Source organism: Candoia aspera, chromosome 3, assembly GCF_035149785.1.
Source record: "Candoia aspera isolate rCanAsp1 chromosome 3, rCanAsp1.hap2, whole genome shotgun sequence".
Classification (NCBI taxonomy): Eukaryota; Metazoa; Chordata; class Lepidosauria; order Squamata; family Boidae; genus Candoia; species Candoia aspera.
This window is the reverse complement of record NC_086155.1, coordinates 69083542-69098935: the sequence shown is the minus strand read 5'-3', so window position 1 is coordinate 69098935 and position 15394 is coordinate 69083542. Positions and strand designations below refer to the sequence as shown.

The window sequence follows — 15394 nt, the reverse complement described above, 5'->3', positions numbered from 1 at the left end:
TTACATGCGTGCCTAAAATTACTGGAGTCCCTTGGAATATGGGGAATGGAGCATTATATCTTTTGTAAAAAAAACAGAAGTTCTGACTAACAGGTAAGACAGAGTTTACAAATATATCTCACCTCCCCCATCTCTGCTGAAGTGTTATGCTGGAGGTTTTTTTTATAGGACCCTGCACAGGAAGGATGAAGTGGTCTAAAGTCACATTTAATAGAAGAATAATTGGTCATATTCTGTTGTACCACGGTATCCACTCTTTTATTAACACACCTGAATGTTCACATTCTAGGTAGTTGATTTTTCTTCTCTGTAAGGTTATCATCAGCCTTTATTTGTAATGATTGGACAACTTCCTTGGTTGCTTCCCAAGTGCCTCTTCCATATGGATGTAAGGGGGAAATTGTCTAGAATGTTTTTCTCTGCAGTTTCTGGCATGATCTGGCCCATTTTTAAGTTTAAGCTTTCTTTTGCCAGTGTTTCCTCACACCAAATTTAGTACCATTTTGTCTGGTTATAGTATTGATGGACAGAGTCCCAACCGTCTTTTAGATAAATTCTCTCCAACATTTTTTTGGGTTGGAAAAGAACAAAAAGGCAAATACAGTTACCTTTATCAAGCGTTACAATTTTAAGGTTCTCTTACCAACATGATCTACCACTGAAATTTGGTGACAAATTCTCATAAAGTTCAAAAAGAGCTTCAGAAACCCAAATCAGAGGTTTGGCAATTTTTAATTTTTGGAAAAAAGTGGACAGAACCACACCCGACTAGGTGGGGCCACCTAGTTGGGTGTGTTTCTTCCACTTTTTGGAATGCACAGCCCTGAAGGCCAAATGCAGCCCACTGCCTGGAAAATACGGTGTGTGGGTATATGTATCGCAACATGTGCATTTTACGAAACAGTCTTTGAAAATGCACATTCCTTTTAATTTTCTACTAATCTGAAGTATGCCATCACTAGTGTTACATCCTTATTAAACATTAAGCATGAGGAAGTAAAACACCGAAAATTACTGAAATGGAAATAAAGCCAATGATATGGAAATAAGCTAATGATACAAATATCATTGCATTACTCATAATACAAATTGCTATACTGAAGGAGAGATGAGTGTCTTACTCATTTTCAACCTTATTTGGAACACTTACAAAAAGTTCATGTGATAGAGGAGGAAAGTGTAAGAATTCGAAGGTTTCAGACATGGAATGAAGTCTCAAATCATACACAGACATACAGATTCTTTTCCTTTTTACAAAAAGCATGTTTTTTTAGCATTAGCTACACATTTTTGCAAGAATGTGAATACATGTAACTTTATTTTTTAAAAATAATATACGAGTAGTGTGATGAAGCTGTAATCTGTTATATGGTGCTTGCTCTTAAGACATTATTTATTCAATAGAGTATGTACAGACTTGTATTTCTAGAGCAATCTGTATACAATCTACAAACTGAAGCATTGCCTTTTTAAAAAATGTTTGCCCATTTTTATAGAATGAAAAAGAATTTTAACATGTATCTTCAAAATTATGCCATTATGCTTTTCAAAACTATCATTTACATTATCAAAATACAATCTCACTCTACAATTTTCTTATAAAATAGTAGATAAGGAGTAGATGTAGATGATGAAATAGGGGACAACAAGTTAAGAAAATCTCTTTCCTCTATAAGTTTAACCTCTGAATCATCAAAAAGTAGCCACTTGCCTTTATACTGTTTCAGGGAACGCATTACACGTACTGCTTCATTTTCTAGTCCAGTGGAAGTAGTACCGGTTTGTTCACACTCTTCAAGCTTCATGATTCCTTTAGCACAGTTCCATTTAGCATTTCTTGCTTCACTCATCATATGAGCAATTTTCTCAGAATGGGCTACTTTGTTATTTGGCAAATCACAGTTGGACTTGCTTTTTTGTCCTCCTAGAAGGCCCACAGCTTCCATATTCTTTTTGTTCAGTCCTTTGCTAGGTTGAGTGCTTCCCCCAACTGTAAAAGAGACCTCACCATCATCATAGTCCTCAGTGACAGCTTTGGCTTCTTGTTCATTTAGTGGCTCTGGGCAAAATTTACAAAGAACATCACTGCTGAAATTATCAGTGTCTATTTGCAAGCTGTCAAGATCTGTAATTTTAACTGAGGCTGTGTAGTGGCCACTGCTGATAGTAATGCCACTGTGCATCACTATGGCAAATAATCCATAGATTTCATTGGCTGGGTTTATGCTCCAGTCATCCAAGGAAAGCTTGAGAGGTGTCTGTAAAGGAGTATTTATTTTGGAGAGCCCACCATAAGAATCAAACCTTTTGGAGAAGATGAGACATGTAAAGATTAGAGCATTGCTTTCCACTATAATCCTTTTTAAGGCGTATACAAGTTAAATTAACCTCATTACCATATTTCCGGGGTTTTTTTCTATGATATCATCAGCCAAAAAGAATGGTAAGAATTGCAAGAGGTAGGCTCACTAATGCTTAGTTTTGAGATCTCTAAAATAATCAAGTAACAAATCTAGTGACTGAATAGCTTCTTCGTTTCTACTGCTTTATTTAACTTTGTGTACTGTGAAAGGCATTTTTTGCTAGACTTTCAAGTCCACTAGACTGGATGTCACCCTTATAAAAGGATGACCGTACGGATTTATGAGCTGAGTGTTTCTCGCCAGATACTAGCAGTACAAAAGAGCAGAGCCCAATTTTCTTACGTTTTGCAGCCACACAGATCTTTTAAGCATTCAGAACATGCACTCAAAGACAAAAATCTTATTTGAGCAGCCATATTTCAAGTGTACACGTTTCAGATACTACATATATTCAAGTATTAACTTTTAAATTATACTTAATTTTTCCAGCACACTGCTAGAATTATATTTATCGCATTTTTCCACCACCCATCTCAACAATGACTCTGCGCTAGACTACACCATTATGAGCGAACAAATATTTTTCACCACTAAGCCCGATCTTATCTATTTGTAGGAGCTAAAAAATTTAGATACAGCTGTCTCTCTCCTGTAATTACATAATTTTGGGAAAGAAAGTTATAGGCACGTGGGTTATCCATGATCATAGAGATTTCCTGCTGAATAAAGAACATAATCAAATATAGCTACATTTATATGTAAACCTCTTTCAAACATTGTATCAACACAGGAGGCAAATGGGCTTACAGAAAAAGAAAAATATTAAACAGAACTAGAGGGAAGGTTCTACTAGAAGCAGGTTCAGGTTCTACTACTAATTTATTTATTCAATTTATATGGCCACACATCTCACATCATGATGCTGGGTAGCACACAACTTTAGGTTGCACTTTTCTGCTAAGCAATCATGGGTGATAAATAGTAGAGAGTAGAATAGTAGAGAGAGAGGGGAAAAAATTCTAAATTGAATTTTTTTTATCCCGCTTGTATTATTTTTATAAATAATTCAAGGCGGCAAACATACCTACTACTCCTTCCTCCTTCAATTTTCCCCATAACAACCCTGTGAGTTGAGTTGGGCTGAGAGAGTGTGACTGGCCCAAAGTCACCCAGCCAGCTTTACAGCTGTACTATATTCTATTTCAAATCATGCTATCAAAAGAAGTTGTACTTATATGTAGAATTACCTTAAATAAAAATTGGAGAGCAGAGCTTATGTATGGAATCTTAAAATTTATCCCTCCATGGAATAATTTATGGGACTCTATTTTCCATTCAGTGTTTATTAAACACTAAATACTAATGAAACACCTGAATTATACTGTTTTAATAGAAAATTGTTTTCATTTTGTCATTAGTCTATATTTTAGTTGGCTTCCAGTAATGAAGGTTCTCATACTATTTTCATGCCCAATACTCACTCTAAGCCATTCGCAGCAAAGCACTTCAGGTGGATTGTTACAACCTCAGGCATTTTATCAAACAGAAGACTGCGTTCAGCTTCTGTGTAATGGAGACAATTTTCACAGAAGTATTTATCTTCTCCCACAATCCTCTCTATGGAAGCAAACTGTGAAATTGCCCATTTCAAAGTCTTTACTTCTGTTTTGGGCTCTGGCGAAACTGCAAGAGATATCATTAATTAATTCAACAATATTTAATACTGTTGTTCTTAAAGTATGAAGACAAATTGCTGTTAATTATAGCAGTAGTAAAGTCTGGAAAAACAAATTACTTGTAAGAGCACAAGATAAGGAATTACAAGGTAAGTACAAACACCAGGTCTTATATTTTGGTCTTATCTCAGAATTTCCAAAAGTCAAGTTTCTGTCCTCATCTTATTGATAATCATGTCAAAAACACTGTATTTTAAGGTGGGGAGGAAATACCTTAATGTCCATGAAGTGGTATACCCTCACTGCATTTGCAGAAGCATTAATATAGGCACTATATTAAAAACCCACAGGAGAGGGGGGGAAAAGGAAAAACATTTTGCTCCTGAGAAACTGATAGATTTGGGGCAAATCCAGCTCAGGTTTTCCCTTTCCTAGTCCAGCACCTTAACCATTAGACCAAACTAGCTTGTGTAGTAGTTACACAAACATTCTTTTACTTAAACCTTTCCAAAACAAGCAATGTATACAACATTCCAGTAATATGTGCCTGTCAGAAATATACAAGATGGAGTTATGTATCCCACTTTATAGAGAAATACACCTAGAGTAGGATATTTAAAAACAGAGATGAAAACTCCTAAAGTGCACGAAGACTCAAATATCTTAAGTACATTATCTCATAGACAATGAACATGACAGATATTTAGGAGAAAAAAAGAGGACGTTCCTAAAGAATTTATGAGATCAGTGACATTTACTGCATATTCCTCCAAAAAGTGGCAACATAGTCCCGTAACAATCATTGTGCTTCACCGAAGAAGACAATCGAAAACTACTTTTCATTCATAGTCTGGACCGTTGTTTTTTTAACTCTTGAGCAGAATTTCTTTGACAAAATTATCTCACACATAATATTAAACATTAGCTTAAAAAAGAAAGTAAAGAATAAGCTTGGTTGAATAAACCTAAATTCATAGACTTGAGCATCTTTTGGATCTCAAATTCTCCTAGCCCATTCTCTGTCAGGAAAACACTAAGATATTTTTTTTAAAAAGTAGAGGACTGGTAAAAACTTAAAAGGGAATGTTGGTGCTTTCCTTCTGACCACAGTGGGGAGAATCTAATTTTATGGCCGGAAAAAAAGTCTTATGCATATGATTCAAATATGTTTATTTGTCTCAGTATCTTATATTCTGCATCTTTAGGAGCTGTATTTTTTGCAAACAAAAATTGAACTTAAGCCTGTTTTTTTAAAGTTGAATGTTAGATTAAAACACATTAAAAGGTTTTACTATATGGAGAAACCCTTTTTCTTTTAGAATGTGAAAACAATGGGATTCCTGATACGGACTCCCTTCAGATGATTTATGCTTTATCACTTTGTCCTCCTATTAACTTTCTATAAAGAGTATGTAGTCTTTCAGGTCTATTCTGCACTATATTAAATGCTTTTTTATCTTCAGAGCATTGTTGGCATACTCCTTCCTGTAATATTTGCACCTGGCAATCTTCTTTCTTTCACTGGCTTCTTCATAATGATGCCCCACATTCAGTGATTTTTTTTGTTTAATTAGGCATTGTGACACAGACTTCAGAAGGAACAAGCAGATCAAGTCTGCTTTTAAGGAGATTGTCAGGTTGACCACTGAAAGAGTGCATGTGCAGTGTTCATATGAAACATCCTCTGGCTCCTTCCCATCCACTTCAGAGCAGGAAACAGAAAATTCTCTAGCAACATTTTCACATGGGGACTACAGGGAAGAATAAGAAAATGCTTGTTTTTCTTATTTCTCTGCAGCTTCTTTAGCTTCTTTCCCTCTCCCAGCCATTGGAGCCATAAGAGAGAGCCACGAAATCCATTTTTTTAAATAATCACCCCAAAACCAAATATAATACAACTCTGAAATTGCCAAACATGCCTGAAGTGGAGAATTTTAACCTTGGATAATTTTACAGTCCATATCTCTGTTTATGGTCCTAGGAATCTATCCAAGAAACTGTACTATTGCAGCCTTAATTATCGGATTTACATTTTCTTTAAGAAACATGTGAAGAAATTACTAATGGCAAAGCTGATTTAAAATCAATTCAACATGCGTAAGGTGGACTAGGTACCCACAAGGCTTGTTCCAACTCTAACTAAATGATAAAAGCAGTAGTTGCTAAGGGAAATTTAAAGTAACCATCACACGCTTTAAAAATTTAGCACATAATATCCAATAAATACTCTTTGGCAACACCTGCTATCCAGTAATATTCCAGTATAAATCACAGACATGTTACTATCTTTACTTTGGAGCTCTACTTACTTTCAGAAATCTCCTCTACTTTTGAGAGTTCATCTTTTTGAACTGGTACACTGATATCTTGAAAATCTTCTCTTCTCTCAGTAAAACACTCACACTCTAAACATCGTGTTCGTAACACCAATTGACCTTGAAAGAGTCTCTCCACTAAACTGAAGATAGACAATTCTGTACAAAAAAAAGATGAGGTGAAATACTTCTTCCCCGATGGATTTTGCTTACAAAACAGATTCTGATGTTTTAAAAAATTCCTTGATATTTTATAGGTGAGTTTGAGTAACTGAAGTGAAAAGGAGAAGGGTTGGAAGACTTCATATGGTTGGAATGACTTTCTTATTCTACTCCATAACAAACTTTTAATTTAAATACACTTCAGGTGTGATATTAGAAGACAAACACATTAACAATATTACACCTTTCTATTTTACAGGTAGTCCTCCACTTATGACTGTTCGTTTAACAATGGTCTGGAGTTATGACGGCCTTGGAATGGGTGTTTTACGGCCTGTAAAGCACTTCTGGGTGTCGCAAAATGTCAAGCACCCCCTGCGGTCACATGATCGCATTTTGGGTGCTTGGCAACTGGCTTGTATTTATGACTGGTTGCAGCATCCCATGGTCGTGTGATTGCGTTCTGCAGCATTTTTTTATGTTTTCCTGCAAAAAAGACAGACCACTGGGGAAGCTAGATTCGCGTAACGACCACAGTGATTTGCTTAACAACCACCGTAAAAATGATCATAAAATTAGGTCTGGTCGCATGGTGACTTAATGACTTACGATGGGAATTCCTGTCCCAATTGTGGTCATACATCGAGGGCTACCTGTATAAGGAAACAGCATGCACAGAGAAGAGTAAGCATGCTCAGAAAGAGTATGAGATACTCATACATATAATTATATTTCACTTGGAAGTAAACACAAGTGCAGAGACAAGAAAACTAGGTGCATGGTTTATTTGTCTTCTCTTACAGCTAATACTCTATGATAAACTTGTACTATTAAATTTTATAGATGTTCAGATCACTAGATCAGCAAAGTTGGTAAAATTCCTACTTCCCCATGTAGTGTATATAGGCTAACCTTGACTGAAGTGTTCCATAGGTAATGTACTTTCTGTACTTTCCATAGATGATGAATCACAACATTCTCTGCTTGATTTACTATCATCTTCATACTTGAGGGAACTGTCTGTAAATTCACAGTTGTTAATGACTTTAACTGGATCTTTGGACACCAAGTTTGTTGTCAGTTTTCCCAGACTACAGAACTTAGACAAAATGCTAGGTTGGTCATTTGAAGATTTTAACCAATTTAATTTAAGTCTTGATTTTTTATGTATTGGTTTTGTATTTTCATGTTCAACTGAATGATTAATACTAGCTTCAGTTTGATTTTCTACTTTTTCTTCCAAAGCTTTTCTTTTTGATCGAGTCTGTCTCAAATTTTCTTCTACTCCATTTTTCTCTTTAGAGACTTTGGATTTTTTCTTTTCATTGCCACCTTCCGTAACATTTTTCCTCTTAGCATTTTCTTTTGTTTTAGTTTCATAATTCTTTATACTTTGGCTATGGAGCACACTGTCACCTTCCATGGGGCTAGTGCCATTGGTATCCCAATTAGACTTTTTTTTCAGTTGAACTGCAGGCTCTTCCAGTGATTTCTGTTGTAGTTCTTCCTTTAAGAGCTGACAAGTTCCTTGAATATGTCCCAATATACATTGTAATACTTCTTGAGCATCATGCTGCAAATATCCTTCATACATAGGATTTAACTCCCTATAAGTACACAAGATTATCAAATAACTGATTATATACATTCAATTAAGACTTAAATTCAATAGTAGTATTTGTATAATCTGTTCAAGGAAATACATGAGCCTAAGCAAGCTTACTAAATATTTTTCAAAATACAAAGAACTGCAATTTAAACATAACAATACAGAAAATATAATTCAAACTACAGTAAGCAGTTTCATTTAGGATCATGAAATGATTATATGTGGACTAATTTATAAAAAGCCTGCCTAGACCAAACTTTAGTATTAATTTTAGTCACTAATTTAAGATTGATACCTTGAGAGATCACACAAGGAGCAAACTCTAAACTGTGTAATTATTGAGCTACATTAATTAAAAACATTTACTAAAAATCTGTCAGAAATTTTCTATAACATTAATATAAATAATATAATAAAGAATATACATCCTTAAAATAAATAATCCAGTACTACTTATGGAAAGCTATTATACTATTTCAAAATAGGCAATTTCTTATGTTTGGAAAATTGAAGCTTGTAAAAACATCATTAGTACCTAAGTGTATTTAGTAGTCTTCTTGGCTGAGTAGCAAGTTCATCTGTGTATTTATCTGGATTTAAGAGAAAGTTTGCCTGAAGCTGTTCAACTGAAACAATCAAAGTGTGTAAACTGCATACCAATTCATAACTTCCAAAAGTATGTTCTTTAGTGGTTTCCTATAAAGACAGAAAACTGTTTGCTTTACAAATATATCTTCTTACCTATGACTTTGTTATATGAAAATATGGTCCTTTTGTATCATTCACATGCACATCACTTCTAACTGTTAAGATAACGTTCATACAACGGAAAGCTACATTACTGCACAAAGAGTGCAATACAGTACAGATGATTTAAGACATAAGTCCCTGAGGAGAGTGGAGAATTTTAAAAATTAGAGTAAATGTTATGGGCCTTTCAATACATGTTAAATGCACATTTATGTAAGCATCTAGAGTCAATCCTACTAAGAAGATTGTCTGTCTCCCATTTTCAGGGAAGTCAACGCCCAGAGGCACTGTTTTTCCATCATTGGGCTAACCATCTGGAATGGCCTCTTGCAATATGCAGCTTTGGCCCCAACCCTATTGCCTTCCAGAAACTTCTGAACACAGCCTTTCCATTCGGGGGCTGATGCCAGATGTTATCTTGTATGTACATTTTTCTATTTTTCAATTAATTTTTATTGTTATTCATTTTTTCTCATGTAGTAAGCCACCAAGAACCTGCATATTAATTGCGGCAGGATATAAATGTGATCAATAAATAAATAAATCACCCTTCTACAACTGCCATGCTTCATTATATAGTTCCTTCTAAAAAAACCAAAAGTGTTATCACTTCATGCTGAATTGTCTAACTTGCATTATGTCTAATAGTGGGCAGTGAATCTTACCTTATCCATTTCATCCTTCAAGCTTTCCTTCTTTTTTGAGATTATGTTAAACAATTGTTTCACCCCTGCTTTAAAGCCAGGACAAAAATAAAGCACCTAAAATTAGAATAGAAAATATAAAATTCAGAATACTTTATGTGAGAAACAAATTTTCAAATATATGTTCTTTAGTTGATTAAACATTTCACTTGGACCAGAAATAGTATTCAAACTCATGCTCACCAAATGATGCTGAACCACGTGCTACTTTTCAGCTAATTATCTCACAGGTGTAAACTGACATTACCATTACATGTCTCTGATGACATACCTTCATTGCTAAACTTATTAACTATAACAAGGAAGAAAGATGAGTGATCAGAAGCTACATTATTCTGAAAACAGACAAGGCAGTACACACACAATTATTTGTATAGCAAGAGATGCCATCCTTCTCATGCAACTACAGGAAAGTAGCAACTTTGTTTTCTCTGTGTGTTGGAAGGGTGGTGGTTCTGTAGTAAAGTGAGTTTTGAGTTTTTTCAAATTTGAGAAGGATATGCCTGTATGTGTATGCTTGGGAGGACAGGGATTCTTTTCTGGATATTTATTTAGGGGCTTCTTCAACTGAGTGTGCTTTGTTTTTGGGTGTGGTAATTTTGTTGGGTAATCTTTATAGTGTTTTTTTTAAGTGCTTATGCGTGGCCTGTGTGTTGCTACTATGTATATGAAGGTTTCTGCCTATTCACATTTACACTGGGGGAGAGGAGTTGCAGGGTTTTTTTTCTTCTTATCTATGTTTAACACTTCTAGTTCCCCTTCTGTGAAACAGATAAGATAGCCAAGCCTCATAGGGCCAAATGTGTGGTCTGGAATTTAGAGGTCATATATCTAAGCTAAGAGAAGGAGTTAGACATTAGAAGAGGAGAATATGGAGTTAGTAAAAAGTAAATGTGTACTTTGGGCAAAAGGTGTGGGTTTTCCAAAAAAAGTTTGAATTAAAACATTCCAGAAAATATTTCTATGCAAATTATGGGTAATCAGCATGAGAAATACTCAGATTGATTTTTTTAATCAATGATCTATTTCTGCTACTTGTAAGGGATAAATACTTGAAAAACACTTGAAAAATGCAAACTTTGAAATAGCTAAATCTGCCTAAAATAGGATATGAAATTAACATTCATTACAATACAATTTTTTTCTGTGTAAAAATTAAGCTCTAAAAAGTTACATTAAAAAACCAAGCAAATATATCAGTATCTTAACATGAAAAAGGTCATTGACAAGAAAGCAAACACTGAATGAAAAGATGGAAATAACTGATTTTTATGTGCTTTCTTTTTTAACAACCTGCCTTATCGAATAGGTACAAAAACAAAAACACTAAATTTCTATAACTATATTAATTTATATAACTATATAAATTTTACCTGGAGTATACTGTTAAGGTAACAAGTGTTTCCAAGATTGTTCAAGCCCACAAAAGGTAGCATGTTGTCTTTTTTGTCACAAGAGACAGGTGAAAGAGGTTGTGTTGCAGGAACTAACTGATCACTAGTGTATAAAAAATAATTTTATTTCCAAAATACATATGAAAAACATAGCATGAATTTTAATGATACAATCCCATGTGTAACCTCCTAGAAAAGCACACAGACTTTAACGAGTCTCCCAAGTAAGTACATGGAGGATTGCAACATTTACATGAATTTAGATTCTAAACAATTATGAAATGTATTTAAGGTAGTAATTATCATACTTTAAAAATTAATATACACATTTATTAGATACTCACAAAAACCAACTCAACAGATTAATGTGTGTCTTAACATTATAGCACACTACTTTCTAACACACTGCCAACTAGGTTTTGAAAAGGCATCATTTTTAAATCTAAACTGGTAACAAAAACCTAAAAAAGGAAAAGCTCATTTCCATAAATCAGATGGATAATCTATTGAAGGCCCAGGGCTGAACTTTACATTTTTTGAGTGATCAAGGGCTACAGTGAATGGATGATGATGAAAACTGGGCAGGGCAAAGATTTAAAATTATGAATGGAATTTTCTTTTTTAATGTACGTTCAGTGTATTTTAGGGCATCCACTGATTTTCTAGTATTTTTCAGTTCAAAATGCCAGGAAACTGTGTCTATGTTTATAGCAACTGAAGCCAGAGGGCCTCTGGAAGCCACAAAAAGGGAGAACTGGGACCATGGATTGTCTATCCTGCTGAAAGGGAAATAACCAAGAAGCTAATATCTTCCAATAAATCCAATAGCAGCTTAGCATAACTGATAAATTTTTCATAAATGATGCACTGCTTTGATCTGCCCAACCCCTTCCTGCATGGTGCCATACTGTAGGTAGATTGCCCCTGTCCAAGACACTGGACCAGGTTGGACAAGCCTACATTATACTGTATGCTTAAAATCCTCTTCTGTACCTCAGTATATCTGCTACTGTGATTAAGTATGCGACTGAAAACACACAATAATTTTAAAAAATGTTTTCAAACTTTTTGCTCTATTGTTATGAACAACTGAAAAGCTTACATTTCAGAAGACTCATATTCTGAAGTCTTTTGTTCATTTTCCGCTGATTCTACAAAATCTAGTGCTCTTTTTGTTTCCCTTTTCTGAAAAAACTTCAATGACAGCCTGCTTTTTGTTGCTGGGGTATCTCTTGAAAGTCCATTACTGTCACTGGGCAACACGCCAGGCATTTTCCCCCTCAGCCAAACGTTGAGGAAGGAATGAAAGAAAACTGTAATCTGCAGTTACTCCTGTTGAAGCATACAAAAGACGTTTGTGTTTTGTAAGTGGTACCCCGCATAGTGACATTACTTGCAAAGACATCCGTGCACAACGAAGCCGGCTGGTATAGTAACTGCACTTTTATTAACACATCACAAGTTAGACTGCTTTGATTTTGTAAAATAAACCAAAACTATCTTCTGCATGAAAGATAGCAAGTTACTGTTAAGGGTTTCCTGAGAAGGATTTAAAGCAGTTCCTAAAGGTCGGCAGTAGCCTCTTAGCCCAAGATTTCTCCAGCTTAGATGTGGGAACTCCCAACTCCAACATGCTGGCTGGGGAATTCTGGGAGTTGGAGTCTCCACATCTTACAATTGCTAAGCTTGAGAAACGCTATCTTAGATTATACCTTTTTTTCGGAAATCCGCTCAGGGAGCGCTTTGACTTGAGTTTCGCGTCGGGTTTAATTGCTTCAAACCCACTAATGGGGCATCTCTTCCGCCCCGCCGCCTCAAGATCGCGGCTTCAGCACCCGATCTCTGCCCGTTCCCACTACGAACACGCCTGCCACCTGCTCCACACGAGACGGCGCAAACCCGAAAGTCAACCCTTCCTCTTCAGCAAAGCTAAAGGGCAGCTTTCTCCACGACCCTGTCTAGCGTACCCCACCACATCATTACCAGGATAGCGACCCCGCCTCCCTCCTAATTCGCGGGAGAAGCATCGAAAAGAGCCGCTTCGCCTCAGCCTCGCCAGAATGTCACATCTTCCTCAAAAGAAAGCGAAGAGTTTCCTCAACGCTCCCGGCTTATTAAAGCCGAAGCTGCTCAGAGGTGGGGGAGAGGCTATACGACAAGCTTAAGTTACTAGTCCTCAAGGGCGGAAGCGGTGGCCCCTTACATATCTCCCGTGCGGGTGCGCGGGGCTAAATAGCCACCGGGCTTTTGCCCGGCCGTCAGAAAGCAGCACTAACTCGTGCACCTCCGCACCTCTTCGCTCGCTGATCGGGGCGCGGCCGCATTTCCTCACCCGCTACATCTTGCCGTTCTGCGCGCTCCCAAAGGGTAAAACGTAGGGGGGGCGTGGAGGACACAATATTGGGTTAGTCCAAACTCGGTCGCCCCCGCACCGAGAAACTTGGCGCGTTTTGCACTCTGCCAGGACCCCTTCTTTCGCCCGCGTTTCTCGCGCCGGGGGCCCCCGACCCGCCTTAATGAGTGCCTGTTTAAAAATGACCCTCCTCACCACTCCAAGGCGGGAGGAGGTGAAAACGAGAGCAGACGGCCTCCTCCGCTTACTTAGGAATCGCCGCCGTTTCTGACAGAGCGCGGGGGGTAATAAAAAAGGTTCCCCGTTCCAGTCTCTTCGGTCAGGCATTTAGTTTGGCGGCCTAAAAGGGTCCTAGGGTAACGCGCGCATGCAGCTGTAGAGGCCTGGTTGGAAAGGCTCAAATCCAGCGACGTAGAAGATGGGTGTAAAGGAGCGCAAGGAGGCGTGAATAATACCTGCTTTGGCCTCGCCCCGATTGGATCGCTAGGCCAATGGGGGCCGACATTTGAACGCTGAAGTCTAACGGTTGAGGGAAGGGAGAGGCCCCGGGGAGGGATAGATTTCTGAATGGGGGGATTATTGACGCACGCGGCTTCGCTATTAAAATCCAGAAGAATCAGCCGGTTTCTGTTTCCATTGAACTGTAAACGGCGTTGGAGGAAGGGCGCTTAATGGCGGTGCATTGGTTTTGAAGGGAAATCGTGGAGAGAAATAAAGCTGTGCACAGTAATCGCCTCCTTTTCACCTCTGCAGGATAATAGAAACCCAATTTGTCTCTCTGACTTTGGGTGGCGCGGGCTGCAATTAATATTTTTGGCAGACATACGGATCTTTTCGTTTCCCCCCTTCTTTTTAGTAGGACTCGGAGGTCCAAAAACCTCGATGCGGGGTGGGCAAAGAGAATGCACTAATGGTTCAAGAAGAGGACGCCGCGGGGCTATGCTGTACTTAGATTTTGTTTTATTAGTCTCTGTTTTGTCACAGGGAGGAGGGATAACTTAAAATCCTCTCTAGCAGGCCCCTGCTAAAAGTTCCTGAATAAATGTCAGTTATATTAGGTTGCCGCTACTATAGGCTGAACAACCTGGCCACAATTAAGCAAACCTTAATCAACTGGAGTTCTGTGAGAAATAAATAAGCATCAGTATTTTGAACTTCGGACACCTCATAGTGCTAGTGCTCACACTGGTTGAAATTTTTTTGCAACACGACATAGTGGCTGGCCTGGTGTTTTGCTGTTGTTCAAAATGTAAAATGTGCATTGTGTTGGTTAGGAGTGAATTGGATTGTGAACTTCTTGTGTTTTTTGCTCTTTTTATGCAGGGGTCCCTGGGACTTGAGAATTATTTCAAGGGTTCCTCCAGGGTAAAAAGGTTGAGAAAGGCAGTGCTAACTTTGCTAACTGGAAAGGTCTTAGCCATTCTATCCAGGGCATCTCCATTCAGACCATTTTAGAATAATAATAAAAAAGTGCTTTGGGTCTTCCTGATCAAGCCAGAATGACAGAATTGAGCAAACTTTGGGTCAATCCTTAAATGGGGGTGAGTGGTGGTGGTAGTGCAGTTCTACACCTTGGAAAAGATTCAGAAGTTCTGTTATAAAAGCAAGTCAATTCTATAGGAGCTTATAGGTCATCACACTTACTGTTTCTTTCCAGTCTTTCCCACTGAATGGCTTTGCTAACCCCAAACCTTCCTAATGCATTAGGAAATGTTTACATGAAGAATGTTGCAGTGGGAAGGAAAGGTGACCAGCTGCAGCCAGATGTATTACAATCTTTATTGCCAAAAAAAGATTATACAGATTCTTTGGCGGTAGCAGCTACTATTGCATGGAACAGCCACTGTCAAAGACATGGCTGAGTTTATTTCTTCTATATTGTGCTTATGCATCCTATCTGTGGACAAGTGGGATGATGAAAGCCAAAACCAAATGTAGACAATTTGTTGCCATCTAGTGATCATTTGAATTTTTGCAGCCCATCTTTGACTGGAAGCCCTGTGCACTAACGTGCTCCTTTATCTTCAGTGTTAAACACCTTTCAAATAAAAGCTTGTTTATTTTGCTG

The 15394-nt window shown here is 37.4% G+C and overlaps 1 protein-coding gene across 1 annotated transcript; it reads right to left on the bottom strand.

Annotated features, from left to right (window-relative positions):
• Positions 1-1299: 1299 nt before the first annotated feature.
• On the bottom strand, positions 1300-13429 carry USP1 (ubiquitin specific peptidase 1). The gene is made up of 9 exons (XM_063298048.1): positions 13306-13429; positions 12076-12305; positions 10953-11076; positions 9541-9636; positions 8661-8821; positions 7429-8123; positions 6349-6513; positions 3845-4046; positions 1300-2304 (listed from the first exon to the last, which is right to left on the bottom strand). The coding sequence occupies exons 2-9, from the start codon at positions 12243-12245 to the stop codon at positions 1581-1583; spliced, it is 2337 nt and encodes a 778-aa protein (XP_063154118.1). The 5' UTR covers positions 12246-12305; positions 13306-13429; the 3' UTR covers positions 1300-1580.
• Positions 13430-15394: the final 1965 nt, after the last annotated feature.